Source organism: Corvus kubaryi, unplaced genomic scaffold, assembly GCF_017639235.1.
Source record: "Corvus kubaryi isolate FWS band 111438036 unplaced genomic scaffold, C.kubaryi_AGA036_p1.0 37216, whole genome shotgun sequence".
Lineage (NCBI taxonomy): Eukaryota > Metazoa > Chordata > Aves > Passeriformes > Corvidae > Corvus > Corvus kubaryi.
The window spans coordinates 1,784,496-1,802,815 of record NW_024581061.1 but is presented as its reverse complement, the minus strand read 5'-3'; the positions used below and the strand labels follow the sequence as shown (position 1 = coordinate 1,802,815).

The window sequence follows — 18,320 nt, the reverse complement described above, 5'->3', positions numbered from 1 at the left end:
CAGTTAGTTTAGGTCAGTCAGTCACTTTTGCTTAGAAGTGGCTGGATTGACTCTCAAGGGCACCAGACACAGGAATTCTTTCGTGTTCTGATATTCTCCATCTTAAGTACTTTAGACATGACACTAACCAGCAACCCAAGGTCCAGTCATCCTCATAAATTAAAATGGGATAAAAAAACCCCGTAAGGACAATCTGTTTCTAACTACATTCAAAACAAAGCTTTGCTGCACACAACAATCACAGACAGGTGTTGTACATTGATTCAGGGTTTTTTTTGAGCCAACAGCTGACAAGTAGATTTGCTCCATCTCCTCTGCTGCTGTCTCTGTAACACACCCCTCCTCCTAAAAACCATTCACATGTGTCCTACAAATTCTGAACACTGCCTCAGCTCCGGTCTTAGTGCTGTCAAATGTGCACCTGGCAACAATGTACAAATTTAGAAGTTCCTTTGTCACAGGTAGTCCAGTGCTACCGTCCTCGTGTAGCAACACCTGCCCAGGTGTGGGTGCCAGTGCTCAGGTGCTGGGCAATGCCTCTTACACTGACAGCCTCTTCCTGCCTCATCTTCGGAGACAGCAAGCAACCCCATGGATTTCTGTCTTCCCAAGTATCCTTGCAATTTAACTGTTTTTAAAGTCACATTCTTTCAGACATTTCCTGCACCTGAAAATGTTTTCCCATGCCATAATCAGAACATGCAATGTTTACTTGACTGCTTTAACCCAGAAACTGTTAAATTGACAATTGTTAGCACAGTACCTTGGTCTCTTTTGAACTGTCCTCACACTTTAGGGTTTTCCTGCCTCCCAGTATTTTATGTCTAAATCTAGGAAAAGTAATAGAACTGGGCTTCACTTAAGAAAGGCTAATTAGATCCTGCTGTAATTTACAGCAAATATACCATCAACAAGAATCTGCCCAATATAAACATTTATATCTCTGACTCTTTAACAAAGGAATTTAAAAAATCGTAACTATGCTGGGGGGGGGAACTCCAACAAACATACTGATGCATCAATTCATCTACATTTATGCTGCCATGGACAATTTTATGAGAACTGTAATTTGGGATAGGAATACAAATGGATGTGCAGACTTCTAAATAAACTTTGAAGAAGGTTTTTCCTATGCCTTATTTCACCTCTATGTCACAGAGCTATGGGATGTTGCAGTTAAATCCCAGATGTGTGTTTCAGTTTACGTATCAAGTCAAATGCCTATCACCACAACACAGATATGCAAGCAAACACAAGTTTTTAAAATGTATTTTTAAATGAACAGTGTATCTGCTGGTACAGAATAGCCATTTCTTTACTCAGCACTCTCATAACAGTATGCTTTTTTAGGCTGGGGTGTAACTGACTGTGGAGCACACTAGGTTTGCCTTCTCCAACTTGGATTGACTGCAGTAAGATTGCTACAGCAACAATCACTTTCCTCAAGCCAATGCTTCCCCCCCAACCCCCCCCAGATGCTAAGCAAAGAATAAACTTCTAGCTTTGCCCCTCCTTTATTGGAAGGGGAATAGGGTAATATGCTGTAATTGGTTTTCCATGTTTGCCAAGAGTCTGTTTCCTCTTATCATCCACAATATTTAACATAAGTCTTGTAATAGTTCCAAAAATAATAAAATCTGTCCCAAGAATAAAAATGATAGATCCACAACATGCTGCTTTTTTTGTCACGGTCTTGGTTTCGTAACATTCTGTTAGTAGTTTTTATTGCCTAATGTTGTGGTTTCTTTCATATGCGGCAGACCCAGTAAAGACATTTCATCAGCTACTTACACAGCAGCGCCTGAATTATTTACAAATGGAGATTTCAGTAGTGTGCTACAATAAATCACCACTGCATACTGTTAAAGTTACGTTGCAGTAATGTGGCAGAAGAAAACCCAGAGATTCTAGGGGGAGGAACGTTAAGTGTATACAAATCATACATATGAGCTCAGCAAACAAATTTATTCAGATATCCAAATAAAACCTGTTAGTCTTCCTCTGTCTCCCCTATCTCCTCCCATGCCATACTGGAAAAGGACTAGGCAAATTATATCCCCCCACACATGCAAACCAGTACACACAGGAGGTCTAACAAGTAACAGAGCCCATGGAATACTTCCTTCACACTTTTGTATCACGCAGCCAGATAGCACACACCTCCCCCTCTCCCTCTGCCCCACCCTTCCACCCCTAAAACAAATGCCCCATACTGGGCAAACTCCTCTAAGTGTGAGAGTTACAGATGTGGAGCAAGTAAAGACAGAGAGCAGCATTTTGCTCACAGGCTTCAGTTTGAACGAAACAAAATGAAAACAGAAAAGAGAAAAAGGAGATGATATACAGGAGAAACTTGATTTAGAAGGAAAAAAAACCCCAAACAAATCAACTAAAAAACCTAAGAAGAAAGTTGTAGGACACACAGCAGAATCAAAAGCACAGTCTGTTAAGAGGAATCACTACCTCAGGCCTCAGCATTTACAAAAGCAATACCCTACTGGTAACAACTTTGAGTAAAATACAGGCACATTGGGGTGCCCTCTTTAAGAAAGGCTGCTTAAAAAAAAAAAAAAATCCTGCAATGCTCAAAACTGTCTTTTGATATTTCTAAGTTTATTTAATACATGTTCTGTTGGTTTTTTTAAATTCAGATTCAGTTCAAGTGTATTTTTGAGCCTGGTAAGAGTTTTCAATTTCTTTCCAAGAAAAGATTTAGTGCTCTAACAGTCAGTCACAGGTGAACTCTTAAGGCAGAAATAACTTACCCAATATAAATGTATGTCATTTAGTGTGTGCCACTTCTAACCCAAACAACATATAAATATTGCAGCAGAAGGCTCTTCAACAGCCACCACAACAAACTAAGTGTCACAAAAAGTTTAACACAGCAGGAAGGACACAACCCTGGAGCAGGGGATGGGCACTCACTGCTTGCTATAGGCTTCAGACACTTGTTACTTCAGCTTATCAGCAAGTGTTTTGGCAGTCATTTCACCTTAACTCACTGCTGAGTCTGATCTGCACAAGAATAAATCATTATGACCGAAGCCAAAAGAGATGCACAGGTCTAAGATTGAGGGGGAGCTGTTAATCTTTCTTCAACGACTGCCAAAATTCCATAGCATTTCATTTTTAGCAGAAATGGTAGAGACAAGTCTTTAGTCATGCTTAAATGGCTTAGCACCCCAATATCCCTTTTTTTAAAAGTTAACTGTGCTTTATACCATATTCTAAACTAGGACTAAGGGAAAAACTGAAGCTTGGTACGATTTTTTGGTATCAACAGTTTCACATTACATGTAGCAGCTGTACAAGTTGCTGGGAAACAATTACATGTTTTGGCTCTTTGGCTGTAAAAATGTAACCAACAAAAGCAACTGGAATTCAACATGAAATCCCAGCAAATTATCAGTCACTCATGTGCAAGTAAAACTGAGACCTGTGAAAGAATCATCTTGTCAAAGCACATGTTTTAGAAGTAAACCCTCCTGCTAGGTTCTGTGTTATAAAATTTTCAAATTCTAATTGCAGAAAATAGCATCAGGGCTTCTCAAAAAGAACCCCTACAAAAATACAGATATTTCTGTAGCAACAAAAGGTTTATGTGTGCATAAAGTTTGTGACAAAAAGCCAGCCAGAATGCACAGACATTTCAGTTTTGTTCTAGCTACTCTTTGAAAGTACCAGAGTCTTAACATAACATAGAGTCTAAGACTGGCATGTGAGCCAGGACCAAACCAGCAGGATCAGCAACTGATTGCATACGTGACTTTAGTAAGTCACAGCGTATTCCCCCCTGCCCCTCTCACATCCCAAAAAGCAGCACTGGTGGCTCTTTATTATACTAGCCCTGGATTCCTGGGCAATTCTATATACCTCTTCCATGTTCTCAGAAAATGCGAGACTGTCAGAAGCTTTCAGTTTTTCAAATCATCACCACTTACAACAGCATGCATTTTTGTTCTTCTCGAGACAGGGTACAAATCCCCCCCCGCTCTGCTCCCTTAATGGACCATTTCTATGGCTAAATTTATTCCCCTTTGTAATGAAGCTTAGTCTGCTAGATAAGAGCATACTTTTCTCTGATCTCAAGCAATTGAATTCTACAACATTACCAATTGGAAAAAAACTTCAAGTAATTAATTCAAGCTAATAGTCTTGTTCATTCACTCTTTCTTGTGAACAGCTAGTTACAACATGCCAGTTTTCCCTTGTCATCCATGCAGTTCAGTCCTATGGTTTTACTGTCATGCAACACAATTTTCAAACTCCAACTGAAACAGTAAGAGTGCTTTATAAATGCAAACTTTGTATAATAAACAATTAACAGTTCAAAGTATGCAAATGGAGTAACATCTTATTAATTTAAAATTTGAAAACAATTATATTACATTGCTGAAAGTGTTCCTAAGTGTGTAAAAAAGTACTGAAGTCAGCAACTAACATAAATCCATATTGGTTCCCCCTTCCCCAAGATACCAACAAAAGGTTCCACACCATTTTTTCAAATTTTATTTAATCTCAGAACCACTGCTATGTTACACCCATCAGGCTGAAGTTTATTCACTCTGGATGTTCAAGTTCTGACAATCAGAATGGGTGACATGAGGATCCCTTTCCCCCAGTGTTGTGTTGCAGTCAGTATTGGTCCAGTAAGACAAAAGTTTTGCAGTCATTGCCTGCCCCCCACCCCTTTATTTCCCCCAATACATGAAGCATGGTCTAGCATTAGTGTCACCCTTTTGTCTGCAATTATTTAAATAGGATGAGATGGAAACTCAGTTGTTTGCACATTTGTACAAAAGGTGACATGAAAATTCTGTATTTTAACAAATAAACACTTAAAACACAGGATTTTGTTTTGCAGTGTTGCAACCCTTTCATTTGAGGAAAAATATGCCCCCCCCTGCCAGCCATGACCATAATAATTAACAAAACAGTTGTAGTTTTGATTTTCATCAAGATTTCCAAACTGGCAGATTTTATTTTCACACCCTCTTCACAATAGACAAGATGCTTACCATATATTTAGGATTACAAGTTGTCACTAAAAGAAAACTTTACACAACCACTATACATTTAGGTTGAAAAACTGTCCTTGCATGAAAAATATACCTAGAAATCAAGTGGTAAACAAGAAAAAAAACATTGAGAAGATTAATGTTTTTAAAATGTGCCGTTTTAAATTTATCAACTCCTCTACTTCTCATTCATAGTGTTTTTACCTATAGTATTTGTTAAGGCAAACAGCTAATCCATTTCTGAAGAGGTGTTGTGGAAATTGTGGATAAACAGCAAACATTTGGCATTAAAATAGATAGCACGTATGTAGCCTCTAGTAATATACATTAAGCATCTCTCTTGGACTTCAGGATAATGACAGGGGAGCATGAACATGCTAACAATGTCAAAAATGCTTAAAATTTAGCATCCAAGCAATTTCTATTAATGCTTCTGTAGTTTTCAAGCTCTAAGTAGTATAGGTTTTATGCAAATGCATTAAAGAATTCTAGCTTGGCAAGTACACCCAAGCAGGTTATTAAACTATATATACAGAAAGTGATAAATACAGAATTAAAAGAGTCCTTCCGCTTCTCTTCATAGCCTTGAAAATTGACAAAAAACTTGAGGACAGCTCTACAATATTAAACATTAGGTAACCTCAGGAGCTGGGAAACCTAACTACACAAACTGATTAAAATACTCAGATGATTTTGTAGTGTTTAATACAATTCAGTTCGTAGTCAAGGGCACAAGACAACATTTAACAAAAATAATCACATCAATTGACCTAGAAATCAAATGTAAATAGATATGAATACAATCTCCAAAATCTGTCTTTAAGTGAACATTAACCATTTATTCAAAGTTATACAAGAATTTGAAGGATAAAGTCTTCTGCAACAGGAAACCAACTTACAAGTTTCATGTCTCAGTTGAATTGAAGTGGAGGTGAGCGGGGCGGGGGGAGAGAAGGGTGAACAAACAAGTTAGTAGGCCCCATCCAGGCAGCTAGAAAGTAAAAACAGGCTCAACAGCAGCCTCCTCCAGCTTGTTGTCCTCCCTGATTGCCTGCAAGTGTTGCATTGGTGGCAGCATGTTGAGGGCCAATTTTTATGCCATTTGCCTGAAATGAAGTTTAATACACACTGTAAGTATTTTAGAATATACTTGAAAAGATACTTTTTCTATTTAGAAGATCATATAACACATTCTCCTAATGTATGCAATAAATATAGCAAAGTTTTTAATTTTTTCACAGCATGTTCTTAGTGATTAAGTATTATTTAAAGGAAGATGGCTTCCTTCTCATTTAAATTTTATCTCCATGTTACACTCTGTAGCTTAAACTCTTAAAAAAAAAAAACCAAAACAAAACAAAGCCAAAACCCACAGACCAAGAATTGTATTTGAATACTACTGGGCACATGGCTCAAAAATACACAGAATTTGCTAAGAATGTGTAACCTCTCCCCTCTTGCCAAAATCTCCACTAGGTTTAATAGTTTAATATAAAACTTTTCTTCTCTAGACAGCATTTCTTTCTGTGTTGAATCAGCTGTAGAGGCTAAGGGCATACGAGTGTTCTGTGTCATCAATAATTTCTGTGATCCCAAAAGACATGGCTACTTGCCAAGAACCCACACACAGCGTAGCTCTTTCGTTCATCAAAATCACACTTATATCTTAACCCTCACTCCCTCAAGTGGATTTTACCTAAAAATACAGCACTTTGAGAAAAGTAATACAGTAGCTTCAAAAATTAAGCTCTTAAGGAAACTTTGCGTCACAGCAAATCTCAGATTTATAGTGCTTGGCAGTTGTTCTGCAGCAGTGGTAGCCTTCGGGTTTCTGGCACTCGCTCAGTATTGACAGCAGCTGATGTGGTTTCTTTTCGCTCTTTGACTCCTCTTTAATAAAAAGCATGCCCTATGGCTCATTGGTTTTGCCCCCTCTGGGCTGATAGCAACTTCTTGAGGAATCAAGGAGCCAGACTTGGCATAAAGCCAAATAAGTAGCACAGACTGTTGGCTCTTGACAGCATATTGCAATCAGAGCTCCTTAAGGCACAGTAAAGCAGTCAGCTACTATATGAAACCCGACAGATACAACAAGCGTGCTTTTTCAGACACTCTGATTGCTCTCCAATTTATATTGTACTACCAACTGCATTTTCTTCAGGAAAGATGTGAAAGAATTTTAAATTTTTTATCAGTGGACTGAATTTAAGAAGTGTTTCACCAACATGCACACACACTTTGTCAGAATTAGTTTGAAGGATTACTATTCAAGTCTTATTTAGCTACAAGTTTCCTGATGCATTACTTTGCATACTACTGAAGTTTCTCATTTTTTCCTCTCTGAAGTAATGAGTAATATTTTCAGTAGTCTAAAGTTTCTCATGTTGAAATATATTGAGCAGAAAGAGGTGAAGCTATTTAATTTGAGTCCTGCCAATTCCTTTCCTACTCTGAACAATTCTGCAAGGACTGTAATGTTTAAGAGAAGCATCACAGTGACAGTCTGGACACACCTCTCCACAGAGCAGAAACAGAACAGAGTGGTGGTGCAGATTTTCACATGTGGTTTTACTAAGCACCTCAGCAACAATATTCACGGACATGAAGGATAAAAAAACCAACTTGGTCTTCACAAAAGACTGGCCACCTCACATTGCCAAATATTTTATGAGACATTAACAGAGAGCTTATACAATCTTAACATTTCTATACAACACTAGTATGTCTATTTCTCACCTCTGAATTTGAATCTGCTTTTTCTACTGCTGTGAACATCTCTCCTAACTGCTCAAAATTTTCAACAGCACAATCATTTCAACATTCAAGAGACATTATAGGTCTTTCTAGCTCTTGCTCCCCTTTCTCCAGTTCTCCACCCCCACCCCAAACAAGCAAAGGCACAGGTCCCAATAATCTGTAATTTCAGTAATGTGCATAACCAAAATGGCTAATCTTTTATTCCCTACAGTATCCAGCCACCTAAACCAGGAACATTTCAAAAGTCTTTTAATGTAACTCTCAAAGCAATCCCTCCCCTACACTGGACAGCTCATGGAGTGCATCTGGCATATCAACATGGTCCCCCATTTACATAGTGGAAAATTATCTTTGAAAACAGATGACACCATATGGAGAAGTGGATGAAAGTGGATTTTCTTCTCTTTTGGGGATTTATATTATTTTGCGATGCTTCATGGATGGATAGGGTCACTTATTTTAATCCATTTTTATCACAATAGCATTCTAGATGCAAATGGAACAGACAAATCTTTTACTGTTCAGCCTTCTAGGGAAGGTGAATTTTGCACTTTTAAAAAGCAAAGAGTCTTCAGAGTACTAAAAGTTACCTCATTATTAATGTCAAAAACGCCTTCCTGGATTTTCTCATAGATCTCCTTTGCAGTGTTAATAAATGCCTAAAACAGAGGAAAAAAGATGACAGACACAATGAATGCAATACCCTTTAGTGTAAGATGCACTAATTAGAATTCAATCTCTTGTGCAGTTGCTTCAGTGAGACTTTCCTTCCTGACCTCTGCAGAAACAGGTATGACAACAGCATCCTATAACTTACCCTGAAGCAGCAATGGATCACACGCTGTTTACAAAAACAGTGGCATTTTCATAACATCCGTATTCTACAATCTGTTGTCCAGTAATTACAGGGAAAAAGTGGTTTTTAAGATATATAAATTACTTTTAAATTATTTATTTCTGACCCTTATGGATAGATTGTGTGGCAGATGGTTTCCCCTACCCTTAATATCTTTGTAATAGGCCACTCTAGATTAGAGTGCTTAGCAACATAAAACCACAGGGTACTTACAATGATGATGTAAGGATGCTGTCTGCTGGATGAAACCTTATGCTATCATTTAATATTCACCTAATTTTAAGAACGTATTCTCTTTAATTAATCTTGCACACAATGGGCAACAGACATCTTAATAGTAGAAAGGAGAGGCCCCAGGTTTTATAACTTCTAAAAATCTATTGCTTTAATTCAGAGAAAATACTTCAACACTCAGGTCTGAAAAAGCGACTGCTATAAATGTTTTGGTTAAAGTTTACAATCAATGATTCCATTCTTCATCTCTCATTTAGCTTTATAGGTCAAGTAATGCCTAAAATAATGTATAATTTAGGAGGTGATTAACAGCAGCTAGTAATTACAACAAACATACAGGTTTTTTTGTTTTAAAATACCAACACCATGCAATCATACAAGACATGCAACCCTCTGCACAAGCCTATTACAGCGAATACAGATCTAATTCAAATATAAAAAAGTAAACAGGGTTCATGGAGAGGAACAAATCATACCTTTCCTCATTTCTACACTGGAAGCATTTGACTGCTGAACTTGCCACCAGAGCTTTGTTTCCTAATTAACAGGACTGATATGTTTTCACCTTTAAAGGCCTTACAGCTCCCCAGAGTAATCAATCTACTGCAGCTCAATTACTGCACCAAGCACACACCGCAGCCAGTGAAGGAGACTTGAACGACTGCAGCAGGAGCAGAGAGATATGAATATGCATAAACTCTAAGTGGGTGATCGAATCATCACAGAGGGTCATGAGAATTTGCAGCAAAATAATGAGAAGAATTAATCATTGCAGATTCACAAGGCACTTAGGAAGCGAGTTCGTTTTTCAAACACGTGTTAGAGTTGAGAAGAAAAATTGGCTTTTGGCCAACTACGAATTGATTCAAATTCCTCAGAAACAGAAGTTTTCTATGTAAGGAAAAAAATTCAAACTTATCTTTGTTCCTGATAACATACTAATTATTGTAATGGCCTCATACATGTGCCTACTGAAAAGTATACGTCAACTTTGAAAATTCACACAGCTGGAATCTGTGAGGATACTTCTACTTCAGCGGGACACTAAACAGAACTTGAAGTCTTAAAAAAGCATTATGATAACTTCATGTAAACAAGCACTTAACAATTGGCACTTCTAACTGTTCTAGAAGATGCCGGCTAAGTACACCAAGACTCTTAGAATTAATTTCATGAGAATTACACTAAATCTACAAAAATTACTTTAGAGCAACAAACTAGAATTTAACAGACTCCAATCTAATACAACTGAGAATAAATTCTCTCGGATACTACACTCAAGAACAGCCATTGTAGCAATGCATCTATCCTCACAAAAACCAGTAAAATGCACTGGAAAACAGTACTGCATAAACAAAATTCCTTCTATTACTACACATGTACTGCACAAAGCAAAAGAGCATACTGAGTTCAGTACAGTATATTTCAATATTTAACATATTGGCCAAGAAACTGTTGATCTGAAAAAACCAAATATTACATTAATCTCAGTTCTATCATTTCAGTTCTCCTGAAGTCATAATCAGACTACCCCATTCCCATCAGTGATTCTGGTGCACAACATATTTAGTGTTGAAACAGCACATACTGTTGCTCTGCATAGCAAAATGCCAGGTTGCACTGGGCCACAGAAGTAATTCCTATTTGAAAACAAATGATAAGAATATAGCACATAGTAAGTCTACCTCACGTTCTCTTCTTTTTATGTACTCTAAAAAATTGCTACTAATCAGCCATGAAAAGAGACTTCAATCCCTTGATGCTTCCATTTGTTTCTCACATCCACATATTTTAAGTTAACTTATGATTCAAAGTGTAAGCAGACTCAAAATAATCACCTGAGAACATCACTAAAACAGCAGTCTACCTGCTCTAGAAATATCTTATCAGATTTTGGTATTGCATGCTAGTGCCCCAATTAGCAAAGACAAGAAAGTAAACTTGGTATAATTGAGTTCTTCTAAAAATCTCTTTTAATACTGCATATTCTATCTCTTATCTGGAACATGCAGTATACTGTAAACTCTTAATTATTTATGGACATTTTAATTTATTTATAGTTTATCATACTTTCAGATTAACTGAACCATAGATGCAGAAAGACAGAGCAATTTCCCCTCAAATCCAGTTTATATTTATTAGACCACATGCAGGGGACTGCAAGAACACAGCTGTAGCACTTCACACACCAACTTGGATCCAGGTGCAGTTTAGCCACCTCCACACAAGACCTCACCAGTAAGCCCACATGGGCTCAGCTGGCTGCCTACCAAGCCTACTGCAGTTGCACTGTACATTCCCATAATGCTGCTGCTACTAAAACACTAGACAAAGATACTCATGCTTGTCCATCCCAAATCAGGTTCAGGTTCATTTTCACCACTCCAGGGGAGGCAGTACCAGACTCACCCTGGATTTATGTACAATCACCTGAAAGATGGCAAGGCCCTCATACACAGTACCTCTACTACTCCCAAAAGTGAGAGACTTTTGCAAAATCAGTATGTTAGACTTCCAAATATAAAAATCCTTGACTAAATTTTGGGAAAACTCAAGAAAACAATGTAACTTCAGGAAAATGTCTACATTTAATGTTTAACACTCAGTAATTTTCTAAACCACAACTTACTGATGCTTTTATGCATGAGACTGCTGAATATAACTGTACCACAGCATTAAAAAAAGGTTGTATACAAGTTATTCAGTGATTTGTTTTAATGTAACGTGTTTTTCAATTGTGTGCTCATTATAACTAGGTTTCCAAATAACAGCAGTACCCCACTGAGAAGTGCATTACTGTACAAGTGGGAAAATGAGTCCTGCAAGATGTGATCTGCTTGTTGTGTCATGCCTGCACCTACTGCAAAGCCAACAAAAGAGGCTTTTAAATCACAATATACCAGTGTAATATCACTTTAGATTATCTGTATAAGGAGTTTCCCAGATCATAGTCCAACATGAGAATCAAGAGGCCATGTCTCACAATGCCTGCCCCAAAAAACCCCCCAAACAACACAAAACTGCAACAACCAAACCCTACAGATACCACATTTTAGGTAAATTAATCCTACAAACACTGAATGTAGAATTAAATCAACTTCAACATTCGTATCATCACACAAATAAGTAATGCAGGTTTACTACCCTTGAGACAAATCCAGGAAGAATTAATTCTGCAACTGGTAAAAACAATGCAAGAAACAGGTAAGGGAGTAAGTTCCTGATACCTCTGTCTCATGGAAGCTGTATGCAGGAGTAATAATAAGCTAAGGGCATCAGAACATGATCAGTAGAGCAGCTACATGTAGTTTTCACTTGCAGATGTCAATAATGTCGCTTGTCTTTCTCAGAAAGCTAACAACAGGACAAGAATCTGAGGACTTCACTACAAGCTGAGCATAACAGGAAAATCCCGTAAATGAATCACCGATACTTTTCAAAACTCAACACTTTACAAGTTCATCTTTGCCTAAAACCAAGTATGAGATCACGTTCGGCACAGCCAGCTCGTGGAACATGCTGCCCTCTGGTGGCAATGTTAAAATTAAATTTAATGCTTGGAAATAAAAATTGGGCAATCAGTATTTCTGGATTCTTTCTTACAATTAAATGAGGAATGTTAAAGGTTAAATATAACACAAATTCTAAAGCATGACCCAGCCAACACCTAGAATTTCCTCCTCCTCTCCAATTTCCTATCTTACCTTTTAGCAGTACGATATGATAAAATAGTTAGATTACTCTACTATTTAAGAATGCATTTGGAAACAGTAACAATATGGACAACAAATGGATTTACGCCTAAAGCATGCACCTTCCCAGTGTGTAAGTGGTACTGGATGGCCACTTAATAAAGTGAGATTCCGAAGCTCTGAGCAGCTCTTTTATGCACACACAGTAAGGCAATACCTTTTGCAGCTAAATGATCTTTCAAGGAAGAGGCCTAGCATGCTAGAAGGGATGCAGAACGATTAATTATAAGCAGTAGTAAGGTGCTATATCATGGATCCACACCCCAAAAGCACCCCAACACATTTGTAACCTTATATTTGAAGTATAGGTGCAAAGACACAAACCAGAACTTGATAGCACAATTTATGTCCCCATTGAGGCACAATCTTTCTGACAAACTTATTGGGCTGATTCATATTACTAGAGCTCAAACTGACTTTAAAAGTCCTGCAGCTGTTGTTGAACAGTTACACAGGACAGAATACTTGAGGAAAAAAAAAAAAGATAAATTCCCTAGAACTAAGAATCCATCTCTCCAGGAATCTACAGGTCAGGCAGGCAGTATCATACATTTCATGTTCTTCTATAAAGCCTGAAACACTCAGTTAACTGAAACCTTTTATTCTCATCACAGATGCCCAGAAGCCCCAAGCACCATGGCAGAGCCACTATTCCTTACTGTGAAGCTGGGGCACAATCCAAGGATTTGCCACAAGGAGCTAAAAGCTGTGTATCTTCACTACAGCCAGGTATCCTAGCCCTTCTCCCTTCCACAGCTGAAGTGACATGAGCTTCAAACCCCATTTTCTCACAGGAGAAACTGGCTAAAATGTCAGCTTCACACTGCTGAAAGGTCAGCACTTTGATTTCTAGAAGCTTGAAGGAATACTGGTTTTGATACAAGTTAAGATAAACCTAACTTTTGGGTGGGCTTTTTTTTTTTTTTTTTTTAAGGACTCATGATGTAGAAATCCTACTCTTTTGCAAGTACTAGTCAGATTACCTCTTGTGTCACTTTACCTTGCTATGAAAATTATTAACATCCTATGACTTTCAAGTTTTATTAACTAAATCCCTGCTTTCTATATTACCATGTCAAACAACTATTTGTTTCCCAGCTCTTAGTAGTGTTCAGAGAGAATGTGGAAGGGAAATAAAGCACACTTTAAAAATCAGTTCAACTTAAGATGCCTCTAAGAACCTAATCTTGCCAAGAGATTTTCATTTTCACCCTTCAGAACATTACAAAAGGCGATCTCTGTTCTCTTATCTATCCCACTGGTGAAGCTACAGGAACTTGAGCTCCATGTAGCAGAAGTGCTCCATTGGTCAGTTAAAACCATTAGTCTACTCAGATTTAATCCTAAATAATGAATTTACTATTGCATTCTATTTATGTGCAGACAACTTGGAATAACACAAATAATGCTCTTAAGTTTGGCATAGGCACCGCTCCATATGGGAAACAACTTACTAAAACCAACTCCCACACCAGGAGTCAGTGATACAAGGGCACGACTCAGGTGAGATCAGCTTCTGAACGCTGATGTTGTCTAGAACTGCTTTGACCAGCATCCAGAGAACTTTCTGGCTTAAGATTGGTCACAACATTCATCATTATTAAAAGTAGTACTCTGAAATGAAAAGATTATGCACACAGCTACTGTAGCTTCCCAAATACAGCTAGGTATCCTTAATTCTTGAGAACCAGTGCACATAAATGGATTCAAACCATTGATATGCCAGGCACAAGAAGTTAAGCAGTGTGTGCTATAGGAGACTACATGGTCACCCTGAGACCATGCAGGTGACTCTACTCTGCCCCTGCCCAAGCAGAAGGCTCTTAGCAAACTCTGAACTGCAGGATGCAGGTAAGACCACAATTAATAGTCATATACTACTGTTGAACTACCAGTGAAAAAGCTAATGTGATAAAATTGCTAATGCCTCTTGCAAACGAGACTAAAAAACATTCTTATGTATTATGTGCTGGTTTAACGAGAGGTCAGAAATCAACAGATGTTGTGATTAAAACAAGTGCAAACCCTCCTGGGGTTCAGACCCCAGACTAACATGTGTATGAGTGAAAAGCCTCCCAATGGACATCAGTGTTTTCTTAGAAGTAAATAAGCAACACTGAAGTCTGCAAACAGTACCTCAGAGTACACATCACCCATCCACAATTCAACAAAGTAAAGCAAATATGATAGCCAAGATTCTAAAAGTTAACAAGATTCCATCACGAGAAAGACCACAGCCATGCATGTTAGAGTGTACACTACACTAACTCCAACCAGCTTAGAAATCACTGAGAAGGAAAAAAAAAAAAGGCACAAGAAGTCAGTAATATTTTGATAGTTGGTTACCTTTACAGCTTTAGACAGAGGCTAAAAGGAAATTAACAACCTCCTGTTTAAATAAGTATGATATTGCTGAAGAGACTAGCATTAACTGTCCTTGCACTGCAGTCAAATTATAAGCCTGTGGCTAGCCTCCCCCCAGTAATCATTTTATCCTCTCAGTGATGGAAAAACTCTTTTTACACAATCCCACTCCACATCAAATATGATGACTTAACTCTGTGGTTACAGAGAATTCTTGTAAGTCTCCAAAGTAACTATGAAGGAAGAGCCTGCATCTATTTCCCACTCCCTACCGTCTATTACCAATTACGCAAACAGGGTGGAAATTTCTCCAACAGCCTTACACAAAATAAACAGCCAAGAGGATATTTTCCACTCCTTATCATCCATTTCTATTTAAGATGTAGGTAATGAGGCATAATCCTGAAGAACATAATGAACAATTTTAAACTGTTTTAAGATCCAAGCACCAAAAAGGTCCATGTACTGCTCCTGCTACAGATTTACTAAGGTATTCCACAGTGGTGGAAATCAGGATTAAACAAGGGAAACAGCTTAAATAAACTTTACCAACAGAAGCTGATTTGTTCATATAAAGAAAATGCTAGAGATTAGGATTTTGCTTCTGTAGCTGTTAACTATTCTACATCGTGCCACTTTTTTTAGTGTTTACCGAGAACACCATTTAAGGAATTCACTTGATTGTCACTGAAAGGGATTATATCCTGAAGCTTTTCCACCAGAACTAGAAAGTTAGTATACACACACATCACTCACCTGTATAATTGAAAGGAAAGGATTCTATTTGAACTTTTTGATAAAGAACTTAATGCTCATTTGCCTCCTGATAATCAGAGATGCATTAGATACTGGACAATTCATTCACTAGGACATAGTTTTTGATGCAAAGAGAGGTGATTATGTGAGAATCAGATAGTAATGAATCCTGTGAAAGTCATCTGTAGCTTACTGTAACTTTTAAAAAAACTTAAATATTTTGTAACTACAAGGCTCTGCCAATAAAAGAATACCTCATTGGTCACATACCATTTTGAATTTAGGACAGTTTTGGGAAAGCATAGGGGCAGATTAAAAGAAGATGAACTACATCATGTTATTCTAAAAAACGTCAGTGTGGATGAACTGAGTATGGGCTTGAAAGACATGTGAAGCAATCTTTCTGCTTTACATAGCACTAGCATCTCAGCTGGAGCTCTTTATCCACCACTGTACTTGTCTGACTAGAATGCAGTTAGTTTTCTTTACAGCAGTCTGCATGTGGCTGTGTTTTGGATTTGTGACTAAAATTCAGTGTTGGTAACACACGGATGTTTTAGCTACTGCTGAGTGTCACTGTTTCTTACTCTGCCCTCTCCTAACAGTGATTAGGCACAGGGTAGGCAAAATCATGGGGAGCACAAACCAGCCAGGACAGCTGACCAGAATTGGCCTGAGGGGTATTTCATATTACATGAGTTAATGCTTAGAAATAAAAACCAAAGGGCAGTCAAAGTTGCTGTTGCTCAGAGACTGGCTGAGATTCGATTTGTGTGTAGGAAGTTGTAAGTGATTGCCTTTCTGTCACTCTTCAACCATCTGTTTCCTTCATTTTTAAAACTCTGTCTCAGCCCCTGAGTTTTATTCTGCTTTGGCTCTTCTGGTTCTTTCCCCCATCCTGCTAGACAGAGGCACTGAGTGAGCAACTTGGTGGGCATCCAGCTGCAGCTGAGGTCAGCTGACCATGACCACCCTTCAAGACAGGAATGCAGTAAATCAACGTGAGAGATGCAAGAACTCACATGTGTCCAGAAATATGAACTATAAGCCAAACTTGAAAAGACTTAAGTTCTTTAAAAGTAGCAAAAACTGAAAAACTAATTAAATAAATAGCAGACTACAATAACCTCTTCAGCAGCTCCGTAGAGGACAGAAAATTGAAGCTGTGTGCAAATTGAAGAAGATTCCTACTAGGTAGTAGAGAGGAAAGATGTTGACAGTACAAACACCAAAGCACTGCAAGAGATTGCTCTGAAGAGCTTGTGATATACTAGGAGCCTTCAGAACAGGTTAGGATGACATCTACCAAGAATACCAATAGCTTGGCTTGCTTTGGACTAGCAAATCTATTCTAGCCTTATTTCTTAGATTTCATGACAGACAGAAGTTAGCCATTTCTCTGATCAAGTGCTTCAAAAAACCCCACAAGTACAATAATTAGGAAGCCTCAACAATATAAGTAGTGCTGTGCAATCAATTACAACACGGACATTGTCTTTCTCATAATATAAAGAGTAGTTAATTCAAGTTAAGGAACCCAGAATCTAGAGGAATAGTATCTATACAAATGTGTAATTTAAAGCAAGTGTTTAAATAAAATGCCAGTGCTGAGCAAAGTTACCTCCTCTACATTGGAAGCAGTTTTGGCAGATGTCTCCATAAAGATAAGTCCATGCTCTCGTGCAAATGCTTCACCCTCCTCTTTCTTGACTTCTCGTCTAGATTCTAAATCACTAAGATGGAAGAAAAAAAAAGTTAAGTTACATGGTCTAACATGTCCATATAAAGATTATCCTTCACAGCCATGCTTATAAGCCTGAGAAGCCAAGAGCTCCCATCAGAACTTGGGTATATAACTAGTCAAGCCCTTAAATAAAGCAGAATTACTGTAAGCCCTGCACTTACAGTATATGGAATAGTTACAGGCATCACACTCGCTTGAGCTATATATCCTAGCTGACATAAATCTTACCAAAGACTTTATGAAACAGCTTTCTACAGGATGAGTGTGTATTTAGGTATTCCTTGAATACTAACTTCAGACATTGTCTTTTCAGTACATATACTCTTCTAGTATAGTATTACCTACCAATTCAATACTATAAAGCTGAGCTGATAAAGGAGCTTTGTAAGTGATTTCTTAATAGTAAACAATTCTAAAAATAAAGTTCATTTTTTCTATTCAGTAGCAAAACTTCACACAGTCAATTTCTGTTCTAATAAAAAACTTAAAAGCAAAAAATAAATTCTTTTGAACTACATTAGCATCTCCGAGTAAGTCAGAATTTAGGTTTTGAAATTCCTGGCCCTCCAGCAGCTAAAGAAATTGAAGTGAGTGTTACACAAGTTCTTGCTCCCTGCTTTGAAAGCAATTTAATTCAAAGTTAAACATTACCCAAAGAAGCAGAAAAAAAACCCTCTTGGACTGGACAACTAGAGACAAATCCATTTCTCTACGTAGATAAGTATTTTACTTTTTAAAACTCCTTTAGGAACAAAGAATTCAGAGTTTGTCCTTCTTTGCAAGTATATTACATCTTGAGCAATAATAGTGATAAATTTATTATTGATGTATAAGTG

At 37.7% G+C, this 18,320-nt stretch overlaps 1 protein-coding gene across 1 annotated transcript in view; it reads right to left on the bottom strand.

Annotated features, from left to right (window-relative positions):
• Nucleotides 1–4,489: 4,489 nt before the first annotated feature.
• The window catches only part of RAB2A (RAB2A, member RAS oncogene family), a 43,203-nt gene continuing 29,372 nt past the window's right edge, over nt 4,490–18,320 (bottom strand). Inside the window, exons 7-9 of the mRNA XM_042022589.1 lie at nt 17,362–17,473; nt 8,369–8,437; nt 4,490–6,127 (exon numbers count right to left, since the gene is read on the bottom strand). Of these exons, the coding sequence (XP_041878523.1) occupies nt 6,032–6,127; nt 8,369–8,437; nt 17,362–17,473 (277 nt within the window). The 3' untranslated portion in view covers nt 4,490–6,031. The remainder of the gene's footprint in view (nt 6,128–8,368; nt 8,438–17,361; nt 17,474–18,320) is intronic.